This window comes from Peromyscus eremicus, chromosome 4, assembly GCF_949786415.1.
Source record: "Peromyscus eremicus chromosome 4, PerEre_H2_v1, whole genome shotgun sequence".
NCBI lineage: Eukaryota > Metazoa > Chordata > Mammalia > Rodentia > Cricetidae > Peromyscus > Peromyscus eremicus.
The window spans coordinates 94,889,641-94,916,381 of NC_081419.1; the positions used below are offsets into that span (position 1 = coordinate 94,889,641).

Genomic DNA, 26,741 nt, shown 5'->3' on the forward strand with positions numbered 1-26,741 from the left:
GCTGGGAGCACAGTCCCGCCCTACTTTCTGCTGTGGTTTGGCCTCAGATCTGTGGTTCAAGAAACAGACTGAGCGGTTGTGTCTCACCAGACGGTATCCTTCTTCATATTCTCCAAGATCCTGCCTGTGTTGTCGTAATACTCGTCTATGATCAGGTTCCCGTCTGTGTCATGGCCGGAGTCAAAGTTGGTGATCACACGGGTGGGGATGCCCAGGCACCTCATCACTGCAGAAAGACAGAGAAGCACAGTGTGCTGTAGATGGGAGACACTACACCAGTGTGCTCTAGATCCTGAACCGAGTGAAAGCGTCCAGTTGGGATCTGCAGGACCAGACAGGGACTGTTTGGGACGCTACACTGACAGCAATTCCATCCCTCTCCCCATTTCCTGAGCTCATGGGATGACTGTCGCAGAGGTTAGGATACTGGCTGATCTGACAGGCTTTGCTGGAGCCAAGAGAGTCTAGCAAGTTACCGTATCTGCTGTTTAAGCCAGCAGGGTGGGGCAGGCACACCTCTCTGTTGGCAAGACTGGGAGACCTCACTCAGCCTCACTCCTCTCCTGGCCTCAAGTCTCCCATCTTCAAACAAAAGGCTGGATTCTGTTTCTTCCTGTCGTTAGGATTATTGCTGAGACCATCAAATTGTCAGACAAAGGTTTCTGTGGCTTAGAGTTCCCTTTTATTCTTGGCAATATTATGTCAGAAACCTCTCCAGGAAAAGGAGGACAACCATGCAACACAAGCTTGGAAAACTGAGTGTGTACCTGGTCAAAACATCCCTGGAAAGAGGCAGAATGTTGTCTTTATTCCCCAGGTGTATTTATTTCCTTGGCCAGCTAACTTCTTTTCTTGTTTTCTGCTGCAACCCCATTCCATGCTCTTTCAGGTGAGTGAACCCTCATCCCAGCTCACCACTAATTACTCCAAGGATGCCTGTCCCCTGTGCCCAGCGGTGCTGACCTGGCTAGGTAAGACTAATAACAATCGCTAGTATCCAGCCGCAAGGCTCCGGGCTGCCTCTTTCCCCTTCACTGTTCTCAAGAGAGCTCTGGGTAGTGTCTGCTATTACTATTCCACTCTGATGACGGAGGCTAAGAACGACGAGCCACCTTGACCAGATGTCACACAGCAGGCAGGACACAGGGCCCTCACTCAAGCTGCCGTTTCATTCCCAAGCTTGTGCTCGGTGCCAAGTCTACCCGTCGGTAGCATACTCAATTCAAACCATCAAGTGTTCTGCACATCTCACACATCTTCCCATGTTATTTTATATTTGCTGCACTTCTATACTATATTTCTAGTGGTGCTTATTCTTAGAAAGTTAGTGGGCTTCTCGTATTTTTCCTACAGTAAATAATAGTGATGGATATCTTTGCAGATCAATCCCTTCTTATTCCGTGGGACTGACTCCAAGAGGCCAAATGACTGAGTGAAAAAACAAAAAACAAAAAAACAAATATTGGTAGAGTTGGAATGTCTTGTTTTTAAATAGATTTTAGTTTAGGCTTTTTTTCTTTAGACAGGATCTCGTTACATAGCCCAGGCTAGCCTTGAGTTTATGGATATGTGCCACCAAGCCTAACCTTCCTTATTACGTTCTGTGGTGCCGAGGACTGAACTCAAGGTCTTGCACGTGCTAGGTGAGTACTTTTTCACTGAGCTACAGTCAGGCTTTTTCTGTTTTAAATCTTGAGGCAGTGTCTTGTTAAGTTACTCAAGTTGACCTTGAACTTGCTCTGTAGCCCAGGCAAGCCTTGAACTTGTGATCATTCTGCCTCAGCCTCTGAAGTAGCTGAGACTACGGGTCTGAGCCAGCAGTCTCCACTAGGCTCCTTCTTAGTAGTGTGACACATGCCTCTCTAGGTCAGGGAAGGGGACACCCCTAGAAGTGACCTTGCTTGGGGAGGAGAGAAGCCCAAAAGGAAGTCTTGAACTCTCTCTTGAGTGGCATATCGGAACATAGCCAACGCAAACTAGGTTAAGCAGTGGGCAGTCCTGATAAGTGGGTGGAAGGTGGGGGTTACACAGGACACCCTCAGAGAGGAGGTGACGGAAGAAAAGCTGCCGCTGAAGAAACACGAGATAGAAATGTGGCAAGAGTGGAGGAGCCCTGGGTGGGCACACTTATGCTAAAAGTGTAGTCAGGCAGGCGGATGCCACTCACGGCAGCAAGAGAGCATGCCAAGGCAGGGCAGCAGGCAGAGAGCAGAAAGCAGCCTCCTCCCTTTTCCACTCTGAGGGGGGAGTCCAGCAATGGCCACTCAAAGTGCCAGGACTGGTGTCAGCTCCTGATAGCTGTGGCCTGATGGGCCCTTTCCCACCCTAACACACGTTCTGTAATGGTTTGTTGATGAGTCTGCCTTCCTAAGGGCAAAGATTATGTTACTCATCTTTACCATTGCACAGCCATTAACAATACAGGGCAAGGCCTGACGTGCCGATACTTGCTGCATGGATGGATGGACGGACGGATGGATGAATGGATGGATGGATGGATGATGCATACTCTAATGATTTCTGACTTCAACACACACTGTCATAATGGCTGTACGTACACCCTGGGCACCAAACTGGCCTGTCTATAGAGCACAGTGATGGATTTACAGTGATCCATTCTTCCTTGAACTTGTCGTGGCCTATGAGAGGACTGAGAAGGAGATAGGGCTATTGCAGTGGGACAGAATGAAGAGAGAGACAAGAACAGTTTCTCCTCCTCTTCCTCAGTAAAATACCAAATGTTTGTAAAGGTTTACCACACATGCTGCTGTCATTTAGACAGGTTCACACTTCAGTTTGGACCTTTTACTGCCTATAGATCTTAGTTTAGGCTCTTTAGGGTGGATTTACAGGTATCTGTCCCCAAATCCAACCGTGCTGGAGACAAACCCAGGGCTGTCCTCGTCCTCCTCTTCTTGTAGCTAGAGATTGAGTTCCGAGCTTCAAACATGCTAGACAAGTGCCGTGCCATTGAGCTGTAGACATGGCTCCTTTTTTCTGGGCCTAAGTCCTGGCCTGTCTTTCCTCTCCTTGCCATGTGACCTCACCTCCCTAAGCTAAGGTATGTCACCTTTAAAAGTGAGAAAAGCACAGGGTCCTGGAGAGGATTAAGTGAGATAATGCTTATACTGCGCTTGACCTCATGGCCAATACCTACAGTGAAGATGTTGTCCTTGACGAAAGAGGTATACAGGGAAGACTTGAAGCAGCTCAGCTGTAGAGATGTTTAGTAACAGTGAGGTCTCCATAGAGGCACAAGATTCAAATCAGGAGTCCTGGGCAAGGGCTTCTCTTCTTCCTGGGGTGCTAAGGTTTGAACCTGGGGCTTTACCCCTTCTAGGCAAGTGCTCTACCACTAAGCTACAGCCTGCCCCCTTATTTTGTTTTTGTTGAGGTAGGGAAGTTGTTTTTTGAGGCAGAATCCCACTTTGTAGACCAGGTTGACTTTAGGCCTCTAGCTATCCTCCTGCCTCAGCCTCCTGAGTGCTGGTATTAGAGATGGGACCCACCGTGCTGGCAAGGAGGGTTGCTTATATAGAGCATGAAACACAAGAGGCCACACCTGAAGCTTGGAGAGGTGAAATCGGGGAGAGGGGTCGGGTCAGGACTTGGGCTCCGGTTTCCCCAGTCCCTTCCTTGCTCTAACCACAAGCTCCACCCTTGCCACTTGCGTCCCAGCCGCCTGTGATCTCGATGCACCTTCGTCTTTGAAGTTTCTCTGACTGCTCTAGGTCACATTAGCCTCCCGCTTATGCTGTCAACAGATTTCCAGCCACCTACACGTGTTAGCACTAGATTGAGTGCTCTGTAATTTAGCATCTCTATTTTATCTTGTTGGCCAGGTTACAAATAACCTCAAAGTGAGGCTTCCAGAAGGTGCTTCACTTGTATTTCTTCATTCCAAGCACAGTGCCGGGAACAAACCATGCTCATTCACTTTCTGTTAAATAAATTGCCTTGGCTTGTGAACAAGGTTGTCTACAGACTATCAGTTCTGGCAACTCACAATCTGACACGACAAATTTGTGGGATTTGAATCTCACAAAAGAGAGACTCATGTGGGCATTTTGTGTGCATACCCACACATGCCTGCATACTCGGGCAATGGCAATTTGGCCAAGATAGATCTTCAGTTAGGAAGGGGCTTCAGAGTTCCCACAGTATATTACAGCATACACCAGGCCTGATACTGGGAGCTACCACCAAAGTTTCTCTGCAGTCAAAGGGATTACATTTACATGTAATGACCTCTGTCACCTTTCCACTTCTGTCTAGATGCTTTCAGTTTCCAAATGATAAAATACAACACGTGACACAAAAACCATATTGAATAAAAGTTGTACATGGATGGGGGCTGGAAAGACAGCTCAGTGGTCAGGAACACTTGCTGCTCTTGCAGAGGATCTGGGTTCAGTTCCCAGCACCCACATGGTGGCTCACAACCATGGTAACTCCAGTTCCAAGGAATCTGATGCCATTTTGACTTCTGCAGGCACTAGGCACGCACATGGTGCACAAACATACACACAGGCAAAACATTCATACACATAAAATAAAATCTAAAAAAAAATTAAGAAAAAATGCACATTGGCAATAGTATTTTTTTTGTGAGAACATTTTCCACTACAGTGCTACATGTCAAACAAATTAAAGTGTTTTGTGGGTAGGTACTGCATGAAAGTGAGGTATGGGATAAAAGAAGAAGAGTAACTCATGGTTTTTAGGGTAGAAGCAGATCAATTATGGTACTACTGCAGAGTAAGGAATGTGATCAATTGCAACCCTAAATATTCCAAGAAAGAGAGGAAGAATAAAGTGGGGAGAATGATGGAGAGGCTACAGGACTGTTTGGGAAATGGATGGAGAGATCTTCAAACAAGCCACCGCCAAACCACGGGAGCCCAAGAAGCGAAGCCTAACACAGTATCCCAATGATGACAGCTAACGCTTGCGGAAAGGTCTGTGCCAGACTTCTTTCCAAAGAGGTGTCATATGTTGACCAACAACCCCACGAGGGAACATTCCACACAATCTCCATGCTCGTAAATCAGTGGAAAATAACGGGAGATAAGTGTTCCAGCCAGGGCATTGTGCAAGTTTAGACTGAGATCCAAAGGAAGGCTGGGGGAAATAAAGCATCAGGCCCTTGGATGAGGCTCCTTTTTGGAGAGCTCGGTAGAAAGAATGAGGACAAGAGCTGTATTGAAATTACGATGAGATACTTTGTAGAGATCCATACACAGCTCAGTGAGAACACATCTTCAAAAGCTCTAACTGTCTCAAAGTGGAATCCAGTCAATAAAAGACACACAAGTGGGGTTGCTGTGGTTGAGGGGAGGACCAGCCCACAGCTCTCACATCAGTCCCTGCATCGCCTTCTCAATAAGGCTCCCAAGGCTTAGGGCTCCATTTTTTTTTTAATAGGAAGGGACAAGCTCCACACACCAGTTCCATATTAGTGCCTTTTGCCCATGCCATGGCTGTCCCACCCACCCCAAGCCCATATGGGTACGGTAAAAAGCAAGGCGGGCTTATTTCCAGGATGCTTGGATTTTTCTCAAGCAGCTTTCTTACTTAAGGTGTAGTAACTCTTTTTTTTTTTTTAAAGATTTTATTTATTTATTATGCATACAGTGTTGTGCCTGCATACCAGAAGAGGGCGCCAGATCCCATTACAGATGGTTGTGAGCCACCATGTGGTTGCTGGGAATTGAACTCAGGACCTCCGGAAGAACAGCCAGTGCTCTTAACCGCTGAGCCATCTCTCCAGCCCCAAGGTGTAGTAACTCTTATATTTTTGGTTGTGAGCCTAGCCTTTAGCGGCTGAGCCATCTCTCCAGCCCTTACGGTGTAACTCATATCCTACAGTTCACCTTTATCAAATGTACAGTTCACTGGTTTGTGCCATTTGGACAAGTTGTGTCACAATCTAAGCTAGTTAATTCTAGAACATTTCATCATCACCTCACAAAGAAAGCCTGCTGAAGCTAAGCACGGTGGCATATACGTAATCCTAGCACTTGGGAGGCTGAGGGAGGGAGAGGAGGAGGAGGTTGAGGAATGCCTGGGCTACAGAGTGAGTCTCAGAAACACCAATAATAGCACAAAACAAAACACGTCTGCCCACTAGTGGGTTTAGTATAGAACCACATAACCCCCTGACTTCTGGGGGGCGCTTTCAGCAGCACAGCCCCCTGTCCCTTCTGGTCCCCTACCACAGTGCAAGGCACCCAGGCTACTTCTCGGACCCCACTCAAGGGCTGAGGGTTCCAATCTTCTCTAGACTAGAGGCCTGAAGAGGAAGAGCCCAATGCCCTAGAGCTCTCTGGAGGCTGGCCCTGAGCTCAGAAGGGTGGGCCAGGAATTTCTTTTTAATTACCAAGTAACCACCTACAAACGGATGCCAAAGAAAACTCCCTGCACAATATATGTACACATCTTTGATGAAAACAAAGCCTCCTTTTGTGATTTTTCTACAGGCAGTTAAAGTCATTATGTTTGATAAATATTATGTCAAAAGACAACCCTGGGCTGGGGGCTGTAGACAGGAGAGTGCACTCTGTTTTGGTTGTACTGTCTATCAAGCTAGGGCTTCAAACATGCCAAACTAAGATCCTGCCAAGGAGCTAAATCCCCAGCTTAAGAATGAATTTTCAGGCCTGGCATGGTGGTACATACCTTTAATCTCAGCATGTGAGAGGCAGAGACAGGCATATCTCCTTGAGTTCAAGGCTAGCCTGGTCTACATAGCAAGCTCCAAGACAGCCTGTGCTACATAAAGACACCCTGTCTCAAGCAAAACAAAAGAAAGTATTTCTGACTCATTCATGAGTCACATGGTCACGAGCTATAATGATATCTACTTCACAGGTGGTGGGGAGGATCAGAAACACTGGAAGGTATCCAGTGTAAGCGGGAAGCATAGGGGGTGTGGGGTGAATGGCAGCTGCCAGCCATGCGCCTGGGCAGTACAGCCTGGAGTTAGATCATGGCCTACCGTGCCAGCAGACTGGAGGATGAGACTAGCTGGGACACTCCATTTCATTTGGCCGATGGAGAAGATGGAAAAAACAATAAGTCATTTGGGGGATCAACCAAGACACCCCTGGCTAATACTGAACACTCGCTCTAGCTAGTCACTGTTCATGGGTGAACTTACACAGTCCTTTCGGTAACTCTTGGCAGACAAAGAAATTGACACTTTTGGGCAAATGGACAGAACTGGAAATAAACTAGCCCCAGAAAGACAAATATTGTATGCTTTCTCTTATATGTAGAGCTTAACACAGACACTCACATGTGGGTGCACACACACAAGCACACCACACATAAACCCACAGGCACACAACAGGAAAACAGAAGGGTGACTCTTTGGGAAAAGAAAGGGAACAGCAGGAAGGAAGGACAGGGAGGTAAGGAGAGTGAATACAGTTAAGTACACGATATACGTCACACATCGATATACACAAATGAAAACGAAAATGAATGGAACCAAAGCACCAGTCAATGGAAGGGACAGAGGCAATGGAGGAAGCATAAAGCCTTTCCGGGACGCTCACATGATAATCTGCATAATTTCTCAGAGAATGTCTTATTAACTAATTTCTAAAATGACATCTATGGAGAATAAACCTAGGCCTTAGGTACCACTAATTTCCTCGCCACATATCTGAATAAACTGAGCCATAAGTGACTTGCCTGAAGTTACCCAGATAGCTGACAGCAGTGTTGGTATTTATACTCATGGTTCCATTTTATACATATATATTTGAATATATCCAATAATATATATTTCAGTTTCTGTGGTTTCAGTTACTTCCAGTCAGTCACAAAAGTATTGAATGGGAATTGTAGAAATAAACATTTCTTTGGTTTTAAATCCTGTATTGTTTTGTCCTGCCCACATGAACCACCATTTCTCTGTCCAGAGTGTCCATGCTCTATACACTACCTGCCTGCTAGTCACTTCCAGGTTATCAGATCACCTGCTGTGCTACTGTAATGCTAGGTTCAAGTAGCCCATATTTAATAATTGCCCAAAGTTCAAGAGTAATAGTGCCGGCAATTTTATTATAGTATAATGTTCTAACTATCCTGAGTTATTTTAGTTATTGTTACCAATTTCTTGCTGTGCCTAATTAGTAAACTAAACTTTACCATAGGTAAATATTTATAAGAAAACATACAGTATGTATAGATAGGCTTTGGTACTAGCAGAGTTTCAGGCACCTTTGGGAGTCTTAGACTGTAATCTCTAGGCATAAAGGGACTGCAGAAACCCCAAGGAGTCTGCTTCCAGACTCCACATGCTTCTCTATTACTCTCCTTTGCTCACGTTTTAACACAGTGCCTGGCACAAAGGATATGCCCGTTATCGCTGTAACAGCCGTGGAATAATAATGGTATAATCGTTTAAGATGTGAGTGGCAGTTGTGTTGGCATAATTACTTTGGCTAAACCTTTATCTTTCACTTTGGTGAGGAAACGAAGTGGCTAGGTCTTTTCCATCTTTGCATCCAAGAATAGATGGAACATGGCACCTAGCACGGAAAGACTCCACTCTGTGGTGCTGAGTGAATAGATGGGCTCCTCAGACTGTATATTTACTAACGTACGACATGGTGGCCCTGGCAGGAAGCTGATTGGGCTCTAGCTGGAGTGGGCCACATTGGATCATTACCTGACTCTTTGTTTGCAAGGTCACTGAAGGGCCACGATTCTCATAAACATTTTAATTGCCCTGCTGCCATTGCATAACCTCCATCCACGGTCTCCACCTCTTCCATCACCTGTCCCAGACAGCCACTCCCAAACCCAGCTCTCTACCTCTACACGCAAACTCAGTTTTTCCACACTGGAAGGTTCCCCCTTTATCTTACACAAGATCCATTCTGCCCTTCCATCTTGTGTGTGTGTGTATGTATGAGTGTGTGTGTGTGTGTGTGTGTGTGTGTGTGTGTGTGTGTGGAAATCACTCTGTCTGTAGTCCAGTCTGACCTAGAGCTCCTTATATAGCTCAGGCTGAACTTGAATGCATAATGATTCTCCTGCCTCATCCTAAGTGCTGGGATTGGAGTTTTAAGTCAACCTGCCCGGTTTTCTGCCCAGCAGTCTTACATCGGCCTTCTGGGTGATTCAGGTCCCCCACGTCACTCTAATCACCTCATCTTTTGGCATCAAAGCTGTTGAATTATTTATGTCTTATCACTGGGCCATCAAAGCATCCAACTCAAGACCAGGATCTGCAGCAGCAGAAGAGGCAGGTACTAAATAAGGGCTGCAGCAGCAGCCCACACTGAAGACGCTGTCACATTCTGTCAGTGCTGACAGAGATCTCCTCATGCCCTTGGAATGAGGCCTGGTGCTGCATTTATCAGCCTCTCTGGCCTTCACATTCTGTCCGGGGTTGGGCCCAGCATACATGCCCATCACAGGGAATTTCTACACAGAAGGCCTAAACCTTCAATAAACACCTAGTTACTGGCAGCTCTGGCCTCCCTGCATCTTACTAGAGTCCTGTGAGTGGAAGCCTGACTTGACCTATCTCCCTAGCTGGCAGGAATGATGACTAACTGATTGAGACCGACTCAGGGACGTGGGCCTGCATACAAGAGGCTGACAGTGGGCAGAGTTAGGGTGGGGATCAAGAGCAGGAGAGTAGCTCTGGTTCAAGACAGGGTTTCTCTGTGCAACAGCCCTGCCTGTCCTGCAACTTGCTTTGTAGACCAGGCTGGCCTCGAACTCACAGAGATCCGCCTGCCTCTGCCTCCCGAGTGCTGGGATTAAAGGCGTGTGCCACCACTGCCCAGCCCAGATGTTACTTCTTTTAAAATTTCCTCCCCATCTATTTCTACTTTGCCCTCTTGACACATACAAACCCTTCTATCCTTCTTCTTCACATTTATTCCTTTAGGTCCTCTTCTGTTGATGTGATTTCTAGCTCCTATCTAAAAATCGGTCTTCTAGTTCTTCCCCATTCCCTAACTCCCTGTCCCAAGTTAGACCCCTAATTTCCTCTGAGCCCATGGCAACACCAAAATCAAGGTCATTCTACTTGGGTTGCCTTGTTGTTCTAGCCCTAAAGGTCAGGTGCTCACTTCCCTTCTGTGTGCACAAATTCATTAAGCCAGAAACAGCCCAACTTGGTTTTTGTGCTATTTAATTATTTAGTATTTCATCTTAAGTCTCTCTTGGACCTGGACCATTCCCATTCTTACGGGAACATTTTGTTAGGCTGTGTAAGCTGTGTGTGATTTCTACTTCAAAACCTCTGTCTGATAAAAGCCCAAACTGGTGAGCTCAGTGATGAGATCTTTTCGCAGGAAACAGCTGCCTTCCAAATGTCCCCTGGTGGGAACTGTGAGACTGAGATAAAAATGGTTCCAAGAGCTCTGACACAGCTGCTCTAGTGTCCCCTGGGGCCCGTGTCATTGCCTACCTGTGCACATGACAGCAGCAAAGACCCAGCATTGTCCATAGCGCACTGATTGGCAGCCCGTGGCATGCCACTGCTTTAGGATGGCCACACTGCCAGTCCACTCTGCAGGGTTGACCCCGTCCACGTAATTCTCACTCCAGTTGCCATTGAGCACCCCACTGTCATCATTGCTGTTTATCTAAAGAGAAGCCATGTATAGAAGTATTAGAAACCCCTCTTCCCGCCACAGAAGGTGACGTGAGGGATGCTGATGAAGGACCACCAGCCTGAGATGTACAGGAGACCTTTGACCTCACTTTATCTACGACCTTCCAGACCTGCTGGGAGAGTAGGCTTATATCAATTCAGTATTCTATTTCAATTTCCTTTGAAGCAGGAGTTTGGCTCTGAGCAGAGTAAAAACACATTGGAACCAAGGAAATCTAGAAGCAATGAGATCATTCTCAAACTCAGTGACATTCAGCTTTTCCCCAAAAAACATGTAACTTAGATTAATAGAGGCAATGGCCCACACCACCTATTTCAGGGTTTAGTTGAGATAACTTATTTCCCATAATCTGCTGTCAGTCCCATTCAAAATGGTTTTGTTCTCAGAGGGTCCCTGTCTCTTGACCCCTCATTCTCCTATTGCAGGGAAGAGCTGTGAGAAGCCGGGGGTCCCCTTCCACAGCTCCCTTCCTCCCTGGGCAGGACACACCAGGAACCTCACCATGGCACACACAACTCTGCTCGTGTAGACGGGGCTTCCCCGCAGGGCACAGTCTGTGGACGGGTCAACCTGGAAGTTCAGACTCTTCTCCAGCAGCTCCAAGCAGATGTCAATGATATTCTCTTCAAACTGCAGGGTATGAGGAGAAAGGAGGCACTTGGTGTGTGTGGACAAATAAAGAAATACACAACCTGCACCACTCAGCTCCCCAGTAGAGTGTGTCTGTAGAATAAAACCCATTTGCAAGGTAGCTGTCAATCAGGAAAGCCATGAACAGCCTCCCAGGAAGGTGCACGGTTTCAAAGTTACGGTATCACAACTCACTTGCATGTCCTGTAAGCCAGATGTCTCTCCATTCATTTGAAGTGACTCTTGCTACTGAGTTGTTGTTTTCAAATGACTTTGCCTCATTGGAAAGTCTATTTCTGTCTCTTCCCCTTCCATTTCCACAATCCTGGGGCCTCTAAGATGTTCTTAATGAAGCCAGGTTTCCTTTCCTTCCACAGTTACATAAGCTTATCATTGGCAGCATATTGACGGGACAGCACCAACCTGCCTTGAAACTCACAGCTCTGGGGCTCTGGACTGACCAATCACATGTGGGTTCTGGAACACTGTCCCCCATGGGTGTGTCCCCTCTGGTTGTCAAATTTGGTTATACAGTGTACTTGAGGCCTATCTTTCTTGCCTGAGTGTATGCTCTGTCAACCCAGTTCTCTTTATAAACATTCGACCCCAGACCTGGCATGGAGCTCGGTACATAGAAAAGACTTCACATATCTTTGTCAATGAATATAAACAAACTCACTTATTCTCATGGAGCTAGGGTCAATAAGTAGAATTAGGCTTCCCTGCACTACCTGCTTTAGGGAAGTCACTTTTCTAGTTTACAGTGTTCAAAGGGCCCTATAACTTAAAGAATCAAGGCCAAAGCCTCCTTGAGGTGCCCTTCAAGTCCCTCTCAGATCTGGCTCTGTTGTATAGCTGTTTCCTCTGAAATTAAAACCTTAACCTTCCATCATAAAGGAGAGTTTGTTATGACACAGGATGTTAAATGGGAAATATTAGATCCTGCAGAGAAGCTTAGGAAGTAAGCAACTCAAAGGTTTCAGGAAGTCCCTGAAACTGACCAGATTCACTAGGTCCCTCCCTCCCCATGCCCTATAAGCAGTAAGGACTACTGATAGACACTCTTACACTAGCTGAACTGCCTAGAAAGAGACAGATCAGCTAAACTGCCATGAAGAGGCTCAGACTAACAAAGCTACCTAAAAAGACACTCTAACCTGTCCAGCTGCCTGCAGGCTGGGCAGCAAACTCCAGGTTTCCAGCTTTTGTGAGCTGTCACCCATGCTGGAGTGGACTTTTGGTGATATTGTGGTCTTTTAGTCATTTCTGCTCCTATAAGTAACTCATCACTCATGAGTAACCCCAATAAAACTCTTTGATTTACCTCCTTATACTTTGGTTCCCCATCTGGGATGAGTAGATGTTTGCTTACATCTCCCCAGCAACAGTGTCTTACAACAGGACTCCTTCTACTTCTCCAGCCTCTGACCTCGACCAACTCCCATCCCAGCAGCTTTGTTCCAGCTGCACCAAATTCCTTGTAATCTCTACAATGGCGGTACCTTTCTGGCCCATCCATCTTTGCACATGTCTGCCCTTGGCCTTCACTTGACTAACGCAGCTCCAGCATAGCACCTTCTCTTCTGGGAAGCTTTCTCAGGATCTCTTGCCAAACCAAGAGCCTTCCTCCTGGTTCCCAGAACTTTCTGCCCCGTCTGTCGGTCTCATAATCCCACTGTATGCTAAGCTACTGTTATGTGTCCCTCGGGGACAATGCTCCTTTTATTTTCACATCTCTAACACTCACCTCTGCCTGGTACTGAACAGATATTCAGTATGTGCTTACTGAAGAAGAGAAACAGAAAGTGGGGAGGGGGAGCCAGAGCCCCCAAAACAGCAACACCTCACTTCTGCTTCTCACTGATGACAACACTCCTTAATGCCCACACTCTGTGAGGAGTTGGGACCCATTGAGACTGCTGTATTTCCTCTGGGCTGCAGCCACCTTGGCCGTGGGTGAGCCAGAAAGGTCATGGGTATTTGGAGTTTTACTTGGGTAAGACCTGGTGAGGAGCTTTTATCCAAGTGATCCAGGGCTCCATGAGGACCCCCCCGTTTTGTCCTGGCTGTCGCCTCTTCTGAGTGGCCCAAGGCTGATCCTCTCCCCCTCAGTGCTCCTAGCACTAGGCTTAGCTTAGAGAAGCTTCCCCCACCCCCGACCCCCGATCTTGGACTTCCTGGAGCACCTGGTGGGGCTAAACTTTAACCAAGAGGTAGTTTTTCAAATATACAGCACTGTCAAGCATTGCAGTGAGTTTAATGTTTTACATACAAGGTCATTAGACAACGTGTAGAAAATAAGTCAAGAGGAATCAAGTTAGTAGCAGTGCTTATGATATGTTCTGGGTATCCATTTTTGTAATGTTTTTCAAAGGTTTTGTAATTTTTAAAAATTTATTTGTTTAGTTATTTTTCAGACAGGGTCTCCTGCGGCTTAGTGTATGTAGCCAAGGATGACCCTGAACTTCTGATCCTCCTGCCTCTACCTCCTGAGTTCTGGGATTACTGGGGTACATCACAACAACCTGTTTATGCGGTGTTGGGGATCAAACCCAGGGCTTTGCACACATAAAGTAAGTGTTCCACCAGCTGAGATGCATCCTCAGCTCTGTTTCCCAAAAGGGTTTTTCTGTGTAGCCCAGGCTGACCTCAAACTTCAAATCCTCTTGCCTTAGCTTCTCAATCACTGGAATTACAGGCATGCACCACCACACTCACCTTTGCCAAGTTTCTTTTTTAACAATTACATACTGCTTATAATGAAAAAGCCCATTGTCAAAACAAATAAATAAAAAGGCATTGGCATAGGGTCAGGGAAGATGCATCGATGTTCATTAGTCCTGATTCTGGGAGAGATGTTCAGGGGCACACACATACTGTGTATGTGTCCGTGTGACAGATCAGCACCAGGGGGTGTCAGGACAAAGTGAGAGAGTAAGGTGAGACCTCACTGCAAACTCAGCTTAAAGCACAAAACGTCAGGTGCAACCATTTCCATTGTGACTGTGCCCCACCCCCACCCCATCCTCAGTCAAATCTATGGCTGGCCTGCCTTTATCTGCCCTTGCCCTTAAATCCTATTCAAGTCAGATATGACCAGCAAAGAACACTCCCTCCTCCTTCCCAGGGCTGCTTCCCTAGCAACCCGAGATTCTTCTCAGACGTGCTCTTTGCCGGGCATTAGCAGTTTGCCCTGTTCTGGCTTCCCTCTCCCTATGAGTTTGGGGCTTGTATGGTCTGGGACTCACCTGCCCATAGTTCCAGGGACATGGGCGGATCCAGCTCTTGCTCCCTTGGTAGATGAAGCCATAATCATTCATGACATACTCCTGCCTCTGGGGCTCACTCTCCAAGTAGACTGCATCCCCTGGGAATCCAAGTGAGAGGACACAAGGTAGAAAAGTCACCTTGTCCATTTCTAGCCCCACAGTTCTACGGAACCTGAGATCTGGATAGGGCACCTAGAGATGTTCCGATGGGCATACAGTGAGTCTTGGGACCCCACACTCTCAACACAGCTCAATATGAACATAGGTAAAATAATACACATTTACCTTTGGTGAGTATCTATTATTATAAGTTACCCAGGGTGCTTGGTCCCATGTTAAAGTCAAGGAAGTGAGCTCAGAGTGAAAACAGCTTTCCCAACCAAGTTTAATTACAGATCTGGGATTTGTGCACAGAGCCAAGCAATTCCATAGTCTGAGCTTTCTGCTTCACTCACCTAGTCTAGCTGCAGAGGAGCAAATCGGAATGTGAAGGTTGGCATTGACCTTATTGTCCTCGCCACCAGGATCTCATCTGAGCATTTCAGTTGTGCACCAAGTTTCAGACTCTAAGCTGCTCATCTGAGCACTGTGTTTGTGGTGGGAATAACCAGCATGCCGTTGGAGAGGACTGGCTTACCAGCTTCAGAGTGTCTCCAGCACAGAATTCTGTACAGTATTAATGCAAAGTGGCAAAGTGTATCGATGTATATGGATCTCTACATGTGGTATGGTAAGTTCAAACACACTGTGAAATGATGAGTATAGCATGAATTAACTTCTATTAATAATATATGTATATATGAGTAGAGGATTCTGAAGCTTATCCTACAGTGATTGCTTATGTTTTTCTGTCTTCCTGATTGATAGGTGGACACTTGGCACCTTTGTGACCTAAGCATTACCTTAAAAAAAAAACCTTAAACATAAGCAAATCAAAGACTATGGGGGCAGGTGTCCTGGACCTATCTGGAAGGCCCAACAGATCCTGAGGTGAGATGAGAGTCTAAGAGAAGTTGGTACAGAAGGATCCCATGCTCAGGTGGGTTCTCTCCAGGGTTTGGACCAGGGTGGTGAGCAGTTGTAGCTTCATGATTGAGGTCACAAATATCCCTGAACTGTAGGTGGGGCTTCCCAGCCAAACATCCCTGGCTCAGTGATGTGGTGGCTGTTTATCTTGATGGTACCTGATAATTGCTTCTACCCTAATGTTTGTTTACTCTGGGATGTGGGGACAAGCTCAGGAGAGAAGTCACGTGGTCCTTCTGACACTCCGACAGATCCTGTGTTCCCATGTTCAAATCTAAAGCCCAGTCTTGGAGGCCAAAAAAGTGTGTGTGTGTGTGTGTGTGTGTGTGTGTGTGTGTGTGTGTTACAGAGAGAAAGATGTAGAGATACAGGGATATACATGCACGGAGGACAGACAGCCTGCCCTCCTAGCTCCAGGGCAGGCACCTTCATCGGGCAGGTGGATGACACCCCTGAGAAATCAATGAGAAAGGAGCAGGAGTTGGTGCAGCGTCACACTCACCTGGGATCAGAGTGTCGACGCTCAGCCCAGCATCCTCACCAGGATACAATGGGGAGGAAAGTGGAACAAGAGGCCAAGCAGCCGGGCTCCCTGCTCAAGCCGGAGGCAAGGCCTGGCTGACCTGGCCTCTGCTTGAGAGCACCAGCCTTCTGTCTACACTCAGGACTCCAGTTGCTCCGCCTAGCCTGTGCTGCAGTCTACCCACACCACTTTCTCGTAGCTGCCTACGTATCCACCTTGCTTAGATTTAGAGAGGAGACAGTGTGGGGATCTTTACCATGGCTTTACTCAAGAGCAACAGCCAAAACTAGTCTTCAGAAATGGGAACTAGTTAAAAATGCTTGGAATGATGTAACTGTTAAGAAAGGTGTTCTGATAGGAAACTGTGTCCAAAGTTGGTATATATATGACAGGGTCTTATTCAGTAGTCAAGTCTGGTAGGGAACTCACTATGTGGTCCAGGTTGGCCTCAAACTCACAGTGATCCTCTTGCTTCAGACCCCTCAAGTACTGGCACCGGTGTGTATTTCAAAGAGTAATGCAAACTGCAGACTGATATGTATAATCACACTCAGATGTATGTCACAAAATCGACAACATATAGATAAATACAAATGTGCGCATGTTTAAGCATAAGGTAGTTCTATAAGGCTACAGCGAGAACAGGAGTAAGGTTTCCACTGAGAGAATGGAACTTGGAGCTTGGCAGGTCTTCCACCATCTAGAACTTCCTTTCCTTTCTTGCCTCCCTTCCTCCCTCCCCTTCTCCTTTTCTCCCTCTAGCGCCTCACTTTCCCACTTTTATCATTTGCTTCTTTCCTCAAATATCCAGATAGTGTGCATTTATTACTTTTTAAATGAAGAAATCCAAATGAACTTAAAAGCAGATAATGAAGGTCGATGTTAATGATGGTTAAACTTAATAATAGTTTACTATTTAAGTCCAGACATAATTTTAAAATTCCAAATAAGTAAATAAACATCTAGGTCTCTCCATTCTGGTTGTTGGAGGTCAGGTACTGAATTCAAGGGTTTGGGGGGCTTGTGGTGGCCAAGGATCAGGGGCTGGAAACCTTTGAGCCTGGATCGCTGGTAGCACTGAGGGAAGTAAAGGAGCCCGAGTGGGTACCTGCCTCACCTGGGCACCAGGGATTGAAGAGCAGGATGAACTCCCCGAGCTGGTATGCCGTGACAGAACCCTGGTAGGAGTCGATGCGAATTTTCAGGAGGTATCGGCCCACGGCTGCCATGGGAGGGGCACACAGGCTCACTTCCAGGGCGGTGGCCCCATTGGCCTCCAGGGAAGCAATCCAGGGGCTTGGGCCACCACTGCCTGTGAGGCTGAACACTGCCCGTGTCCCTTTGGCCAGGTCTGGCAAGGGTCCTAGGAGAGAAGATAACCAAGGCTCTTTATGGTGATCTTCCATTCCTCTAAGATCCTGCTCAATGAGCATGCATGCACACACACACACATGCTCCACTTCACAGGCACGTGCGTGTATACACACACACACACACACACACACACACACACACACACACACGCTCCACTTCACATGTACATACATACACACACATACATGCTCCACTTACACACAAACACACACACACGCTTCACTTTATACACATACACACACATGCTCCACTTCACATGCGTATACACACACACATAGCCCACAATACACTCCACTTTACACACACACACACACACACACACACACACACTCCACTTCACACATACATACATACACACACACACACACACACACACATATACCCCACACATATCACACCCTACACACACACCACATACACACACACACATATATACCCCGCACATATCACATCCTATACACACACACATACATATATATATATATATATATATATATATATATATATATTCCACACATATCACACCCTACACACACACACACACACACACCCCACATACACACGCACAGCCTGTGGGCCAGGTCCTCACCAGTCTCAGTCACAAAGATGATACTGTCCATGCCCGGCTGGAAGCCCCGGTTCTTAAAGTAGAGGGTGATGCTGAAGGCCTGTCCGCGGCGGACAATAAGGCGGTCGACACTGATCTCCTCTGTGTGGTGCCTCACATTGTTCCGGGAGCTCTGGAGGTCTGTGAGGGCCACCTCTAGCCCTGGGATGGGGCAGCCTGGGACAGACAAAAAACAGGGTTGTGAAGCCCGGCCCAGTTCTGCTCATCACTTACCAGTTGTGTAAACTGAAGGAAATGATTTGGCGATTGCACTTGAGTTTCCGTGTCGGTTGAATGGAGTCAATAACACTACAGCCATAAGTCTGCTTTAAGGATTATGGAGATGCCGTGCTCCCACATTCCTCTCCCTTTCCTCTTCCTTTCTTTCTTCCTCCCCTACTTCCTCCACCCTCTATCACCTCCCTGCACACTTCTGGAGGTACATGGTCTTTCTGACTGGACTCTTACGTAGACCTGCCCAGCTTTGATGCTCCCCTCAGCCCAGCATGCCTTCAGACACATCCTGATCTCCACTTTTTTTTTCTTTTTCTTTCTTTCTTTCTTTTTTGGTTTTTCGAGACAGGGTTTCTCTGTGTAGCTTTGGTGCCTTTCCTGGAATTCACTCTGTAGCCCAGGCTGGCCTCAAACTCACAGAGAGATCCACCTGCCTCTGACTCCTGAGTGCTGGGATTAAAGGTGTGTGCCACCACTGCCCAGCTTGATCCCCACCTTCTAGGCTTCAAGTTGACAGTCCCTTTTATCCTTGCACCAACCTGCAAACCAGAGGGCAAGCTCCTGGTCGCCTGCCCCTAGCACAGCTGCTCCACTGTAGGCCATTAGCTGGCCCTCTGCCACCACCAATGCCATGGATCCAGTGTCCTGGATATTTGGATACTCAAAGTCAGAAAGGACACCCCCAGCCTTCAGGATCTTCAGCTACAACACGGATTAAACACACTCTTCTCTAGTATGCCTCTCCTGGAAGGGCTGTATCTGGGTTCTTGTTTGACCATGGTCTTGCATGGTCCCCAGTCACCTGAGGGTGGCTTACAATGCTTAAATTACAATTCGCTCACCCACCTCCTCCTCAATCTGTGTCAATTCTCATGTAACCGAGTCCTTTCAGTCATTCCCTTACAGTTTCAATGAGGTTGGTTGTCCCTTTCCAAGTGCCTATCATGTTCTACTGTCCTTGTCTCGTCCTTAGTGACTATAATAGGCTCCGGTAACTCTCCTGCCTCTAGCATCTCTCCCCTTAACACACCATCCACCTTCCCTCAAAACAGTTTGATCCCACCATCTCATTTTGCTTTCTAAGACAGTCTACAGTCTGTGATACATAGAACACTCGTTTACGCGACACATGGCCCTCTGTATGCAGCGTTAACTTCTGATTGCATTCTCAATTCTCACCACCCCCAGGTCATCCTTCACTCCAGGCAGGCTGTCTGCATGGTTTACTCCTGCTATAGCCTCGATGCAGCACACAACACGACACAAACCTAGACATACCTGGCAAGAGGGAATCTTAATTGAACTGCCTCCATCAGATTGGCCTGTGGACATGTCTGTGGGGGCATTTTCTTGATTGCTGATTGAGATGGAAAGGCCCAGTCCACCATGGGTGGTACCATCTCTGGGCAGATGGTCCTGGGTGGTATAAGAAAGCAGGCTGAGTGAGCCAGGGGAAGCAAGGCAGCAAGCAGACTCCTCCAAGGGCTCTGCTTCAGTTCCAGCCTCCAGGTTCTTGCCTTGCCTTTCCTCAGTGATGGACTATAATCGTTAAATCAAATAAGCCCTGTCCTCCCCTAAATTGCTTGTGGTCAGTGATTTATCAGAGCGACAGAGAACAAACTAGGTTATCCTTCACTACTCAGCCAAATCCTACCTGTTGTGGGATATTTGTATACTGTTGAAAATGTACTGCTGTGATTGGTGTACTAAAAGCGGAATGGCCCATAGCTAGGCAGGAGGTATAGGCGACACTTCTGGGCAGAGAAAGAGAGAACTCTGGGAAGAAGGCAGAGTCGCCAGCCAGATGCAGAGGAAGCATGAACAGTACAGAGAGATGAGGGAACAAGCCACATGATTGTAATGTAGATTATAATAAATGAGTTCATTTAAGTTATAAGAGCTAGTGGGACAAGCCTGAGCTAAGGCCAAGCTTTCAAAATTAATAAGAAGCCTCCATATCATTATTTGGGAACTGGCGGTATGGAGAAAGACTTGCTCTACCTACCTGTCCCCCAAGACGTCCCTCATGAAACCTGTCCCAGTTGGCCACTCTCCTTCCCACTTCCCACTGCTTGACAGTATTGAGCTGAATTACTCTTAATCCTAACTGCTCACACTGAATGCATGTTTCGTGCTCATATGCTCATCTACTCTTGTCAGCCTCAGCATAGGTACTCAGACAGTCTTTATTTCTTGTTGTGTCTCCTTCTATAGCTCAGGCTAGCTGCAGACGCTTCATCTTCCTCGCTCAGTCCCTGGAGTTCCGGGATGGCAGGTATGCACCTCCACACCCAGGTCTTAGCTACTTTTTTGTCTACATTCCAACACTAGATGTAAGCTGAGAAGGACAGAAACTTACCTGCTTTATCTTGGCTGTGCTTTGATTAAGAAAATAAATTAACCAAATCATTTGGCAAAGTCTAACACCCTTTCATGTTAAAAAAAAATCAACAAACTAAAGAGTCCCTTTATCATGATAAATGGTCTCTACAAAAATCCACAGCTAATCCTATTTAATAGTGAAACACTGGATGCTTTCCTGTTAAGATAAGGAGCAAAATAAAGATGAGTGTTCTTGCCTGCTCTTGTCTCATTAAAGACAGTGTACTGGAGGTTCCAGCCAGGGCCATTGGGCAAGGAAAAGAGATCAAAGACATTCAGATTGGAAATAAGTAAAGTCATCTGTATTCACACATGATGTAAGAATAATAATACGCTCAAACTAGAATTAACAACTACAGAAAGACTTCAGGATGGATTCAATACCAATATGCAAATTCAGCTGAATTTTCCATACACCACAATAAGTAATCTGAGAGAAATGTAAAAGTAATTCCATTTATAGTAGCAAAAGACTAAAATAATTAGTAATGCATTCACAACAGAATGCAAAATAGATTTTTTCACAAAATATCATTTAAATAAATTCACTTAAACCATGGAAAAATATCCCACATTCATGGGTTAGAAGATGGTATCATTCAAATGGCAATTAATGATAGGATCATTCTAATGGCTCTAGATTGAACATAATACTGACCGAAGACCCAAGTGCCCACGTCATTTGATACATCTACAACACAACTCCTACCTAAGTCTCAGGGGAAATCATGAGACAAGAGATTGTAAGAGCCAGAGGACCAGGATGTCTGCTGCAAGACTGTGTCTTGTAAATATGACAGAGAAGCTGTATTCATGAAATCTCAACATTCAGTTGCCTAAACAAGACCTACATAATGAACAAATAATTGACATGACAGTGTGGAAGGGGGAAATTTCACAAGATTCTATCCTAAGATGAACATTTACAGGCAATCAATGGCTGGAGAGAGAGAGAGAGAGAGAGAGAGAGAGAGAGAGAGAGAGAGAGAGAGAGAGACAGAGAGAGAGAATGAATATCAATTTTCTTCAGAGATGAGCTCCCTGGTTGCTTAACCAATCCCAAGTGTTCAACCCTAAACACATGTATATACAAGCAACACTAAATGGATTCAGAAGGTTTTATACATACGTTTCTACCTATGTGACAATAACAACTAAAAAAGAGGTCATGGATTTGAGAGGGATGAGGAGCATGGGAGGAGTCGAAGGGGTATAAAATTCTCAAAAAATTTTAATCAGAACTTTCGAGCACAACTGCCATTTTGCAGAAATTGACAGGTGGATCACAAAATTAATAGGGAAGAAGAAAGGATCCATAGTAATCAAAGCAATCTTTTTATTTCTTTGTTGAGGGGAAGGATAACATAGTTATCTTGCTGTGTAGCCTGGAACTCATGACAGTCCTCCTGCCTCAGCCTCCAGTGTATTGGGATTACAGTCATGCCCCGTGTTCAGCTGTAAGGCAATCTTACACAGAGGGCTTGCACTTCTATACTTTACTATAAAGCTAGTAATCAAGGCAATTTTGGGATGACATTAGTACAGACACAGACCCAAGTGTCTTATAAAAGAGGTCTTACACTGTGTATGGGGCAGTGCCAAATTCACTCAGTAGGTTTTTGTATCTGTGTGTTTAACAGTAACAACGTAAGAAGAGGCCATGAATTTGAGAGGGACATAACAACACTAGATGTAAGCTGGGAAGGACAGAGACACACCTACTTTATCTTGGCTGTGTTTCAATAAAAAAAGAAAAAAACCTACCAAAGAACATGGCAAAATCCAACACCCTTAAGCCAGGTGGTGGTGGCGAACACCTTTGGTCCCAGCACTCGGGAGGCAGGTGGATCTCTGTGAGTTCAAGGCCAGCCTGGGCTACAGAATGAGTTCTAAGAAAGGCTCCAAAACTGCGCAGAGAAGCCCTGTCTCAAAAAACAAACAAACAAACAAAAATGAAACAAAACAAAAATTCAACACCCTTGATCTTTGAACAAAATGCCAAGACAATCAAATATAGAAAAATTCTCTTCAAAAAATGGTGCTGGGATAAATGGATATCCATAGGTTAAAAAATGGTGTCTGGGCTGAAGCAATAGCTCAGCAGGTAAGATCACAGGCTACTCTTACAGAGGACCCAGGTTCAGTTCCCAGAACCTGCATGGCCACTCACAACTGCCTCTAGCTCCAGGTCCAGGAGATCTGATGTCTTCTTCTGACTCCTCTGGGCACCATGTGTGCGCACGGTGCACATAGAAATCTGCAGAGCAAGCACTGACACATACAAACTAAATGTTGATAAAAAGAAGGAAGTTGGTTGCCTACGTCACATGATATGCAAAAATTAACTCAAAATGGACCAAAGATCTGAATATGAGAGCTAAAACTATAACACACAGGAGAAAACAGGTACATCCTCCTCATCTTGAAGTCGGCAATGTCTCTTAGATATGACAGGAGAAGCAGAATCAGTGGAGAAACCCAAGTAAGTCGGGTCTCACCAAAGCTAATGCCATTTCTGCATAATAAGGAATGTGAAAATATAATCCTTAGAATGTGAGGATGTATTTGTAAATTGTGTATCTAATAAGGTGTTTGTGACCAGATGGATGGATAGATCAACCCTACAACACAAAAACAAGGAGCCTAAATGGAAAACTGGGTAACTGGAGCTATGGAGACCGCTCAGTAGGTAAAGTACTTGTTGTATAGCCCGACAACCTAAGCTCAGTCCCTGGGACCCACATGGGAGAAGGCAAGGACCCCACAAGATTGTCCTGTGGCCCCTACATGCTCATGATGGCATGTCCCCCACCCAGTGTGGGTAACTGATTTGAATAGATCTTTCTCTAAACAAGAGGGGAAAAAAAGACAATGAGCACATGAAAGGATGCTTTGGTCATTAGGTAAATACACATGAACTGTTACTTCACATCCATAAGGATGCTACGGTAAGAAAACAGACAGTAGCAAGAGTTGGTAGAATGCAGTACTATGGGGGCACTCAGACCTTGCTGGTGGGCTTATAAAATGGTACAGCACTTTGGAGAACTCTAGAGGCTCCTTAGAATGTTGAACACAGAGTTACCATGTGACTGAAGCCCTTATTGTATACCACCAAAGAGTAAATGCATACACTCACACCAGACCCACATGTGGCTGCTGATAGCAACATTATACAGAAATAGCTGAAAAGTTCGAACAGCACAACTATCTATGAGCTGATGAATAGAGAAAAATGTAGCATGTCAAAATAATGGACTTGTGTAAACTGAGCACATTACAGTGTGAATGGACCTTGAAAAATTACGGCCAGTGAAAGGAGTTAGATGCAAGGGGACTAGTTTTGTACGATGCCGTTTCTATGAAGTGTCTGAATAGCCAAGTCCATAGAGGTCGAACAGAGATTAGGGAGTGCCAGGGACTAGAGAAAGGTGGGATGGGATCCAAATGTTTCTTCTTCCTCCTCTTCCTCTTCTTCCTCTTCCTCTTTTTCCTCTTCCTCCTATCGTTCTCCTCCTCCTCCTCCTCCTTCTCCTCCTTCTCATTCTTATTCTTATTCTTATTATCAGGCTCTCTCTACATAGTCCTGGTTGTCCTGGAACTTTCTCTGTAGACTAGGCTGGCTTCTAACTCACAGAGATCCTTCTGCCTCTGCTTCCCGAGTGCTGGGGTTAAAAGTACACCTCCACACCTGGCTCTGACTGCTTCTTTTTGAGGTGATGAGAGTGTTTTAAGACTAGAGAGCAGTGACACTTTCATAACTGTTTGAATACACTTAACTGTATACTTCAAATGAAGGTGTTAGAAGCAAATGTGACTCAAAAATTAATCCTTATCTCTTGTTTTAAAGAGTCAGACCACAGTCACACAGGATCACAATCACTCAGGTTAGCCTGAAACCCACCAGGCTGGCCTGGAACTCACATGCACCATCTTGTCTCAGCCTTCCAAGATGCTAGTATTGCAGGCATGTGCCGCCACACCCAGTCCCCTCTTTATCTTCTAAACCTCTGTAGGTTATTTTGTTCATGTATGTATGTTAACATACATCTTTTTCATTAGCTAGTCATTTACTATTGTTGTTGATGTTAAAGAAGCAGCAGAGTAGCCACCAGCACACACAGGTTCATGGACATGTTTGCTATTTGAAGAGTTCTCTGTCTTATGCAAAGCCACTTGCACTTATTTCAAGTTTTAGACTCTCTCAACACTATATCCGCAACCTTGGATAGATAAAACATCATGTCATCCACACTTGGGGGGTGAAAAACAGAGCTTCTGATAGATGGAGAGTTTTGTCTTGTGTTAAACTCAGATTTGTGACTCAAGTCAGGAGTTCTTTCTTTGCCCAACAGCAGCTGTCCATCTCTGGCTTCCATTCATGTTCAGAAAGAACATTCCAACCCTGCCACTTGGGAAAGAACTTGACTTCTTCCTAATAATAAAAAAAAGAAGTGGGGTGGTGGTGGTGGCGCACACCTTTAATCCCAGCACTCAGGAGGCAGAGGCAGGCAGATCTCTGTGAGTTTGAGGCCAGCCTGGTCTACAGAGTGAGTTCCAGGACAGCCAGGGCTACACAGGGAAACTCTGTCTCGAGAAACAAACAAACAAAAAAAAACAAAACAAAAGAAAAAGAAGTAGTCAGCTTCCTAAAGCTGACTGGCTCAGGTCTGTGTGTGACTAAGGCTACCGAACAAGCAGGGCAACACCTGCCCGACAGGAAGCACTTCCAATCTATCGTATCCTCCAGAGACACCATGGCCAAGTCGCCTATGACACATGGATGCCTCTGCACCCAAGCATTGTGCTTAGCTTTCCTTTTCATGACCAAACAATATTCTATTGTTTTAATATACTGTATTGTGCTTATCTATATTAAAATAGGAGGTTCATTTTCCATTAGAGTATCTCTTCTTGCAGTAAGGAGAAAATGAGGGGACTAACAAGGGGGTGGTAGGAAGAACTTAGAAAGTAAGTGATCTCAATGTCTGTCCTAGAGAGACACTTCTTCATGAGTAGCCAGAAGCGTGCATAAGAATGCTGACTGTAGGACTGCTTGTCTGTCTTGAAAAAAGGAATGACTTAAGTGTCCATTAGAAGAGGATGAGATGAATAAATCATACACTGTAGAATACAAGATGAGAAATATTAAAGTAGGTCTATACATACTACTGGCCTGGACAGAGCTCCAAGATATGAAGTTGGTGGAAAAAATAATAAGTTGAAATTTATAATCTGATAGTATCTGGATTTATAGTGACATATTGATCCAATCGATTACATTCAGCATATATATGAATACTAATGTCTAGACCAAAGACTGGAAACAATGGTTACTCAAGATGAGGTTGGGGTACTTAGGGTTTTATCTGAAATTATTGTTTTATTTTACTCCAACTAGATCTTCATACTCTTCCTTTATAATTAAAAAGTATACACATTTTACATAAAAATGAAGGAAAGAGTAAAATTTTTATTGTATTACGTATAGTAAATAAAGGTGAAGATGTCACGTGTATAGAATAAGTTAAAAGCCCATCCCTTATAGATGGCATCATCTAATCATTTCATCTTCAGAGTGGCTTTTTATCTAGAGAAGAGAGGATGATGTAGACAGAAGATGATGATGATGATGACTTCCGAAGTTAAGGAAGAAGAGAGGATATGGAGATCAGAGAACTTCAACACCGTAAGGAACCTTCAAGACTATGGTTCAAACCCTTCCGGTTTTCAGGCATGGGAGGCAGAAACTAGAGAAGTGAGTTGACCAGTGTGAAAAAATTAGTGTCAGAGGACAGGAATCCCAGTGCCCTAATCCCTTGCCCTGCCCATCCCACATGTTGTGGAGGCAGCCACAACAGCGTGTTTACTTCCACCCTGCCTCCTGGTTCTCAGGGACCAGTGAATCCTGAGGTTCATGGCTTCCTTCCTAAATCAGCTCTGGACTCACTCCTTTCTCCCTCTGATCCACCCTCCTGCCCTCGATGTCTCTGGGTCTTCATTGTCCCCATTTTCTAGCCACTCATTGGGACTTCCCTACCTTGGGCCAT

The 26,741-nt window shown here is 45.6% G+C and overlaps 1 protein-coding gene across 2 annotated transcripts in view; it reads right to left on the bottom strand.

Annotated features, from left to right (window-relative positions):
* Tgm5 (transglutaminase 5) overlaps positions 1-26,741 on the bottom strand; it is a 34,666-nt gene extending 7,925 nt beyond the window's left edge. The window contains exons 1-7 of one of the 2 annotated variants that reach the window (XM_059259541.1): positions 26,732-26,741; positions 18,058-18,237; positions 17,212-17,457; positions 14,525-14,643; positions 11,148-11,276; positions 10,439-10,616; positions 88-226 (exon numbers count right to left, since the gene is read on the bottom strand). In XM_059259541.1, the coding sequence (XP_059115524.1) occupies positions 88-226; positions 10,439-10,616; positions 11,148-11,276; positions 14,525-14,643; positions 17,212-17,457; positions 18,058-18,237; positions 26,732-26,741 (1,001 nt within the window). The remainder of the gene's footprint in view (positions 1-87; positions 227-10,438; positions 10,617-11,147; positions 11,277-14,524; positions 14,644-17,211; positions 17,458-18,057; positions 18,238-26,731) is intronic. The other variant, XM_059259542.1, reaches the window with a different exon arrangement.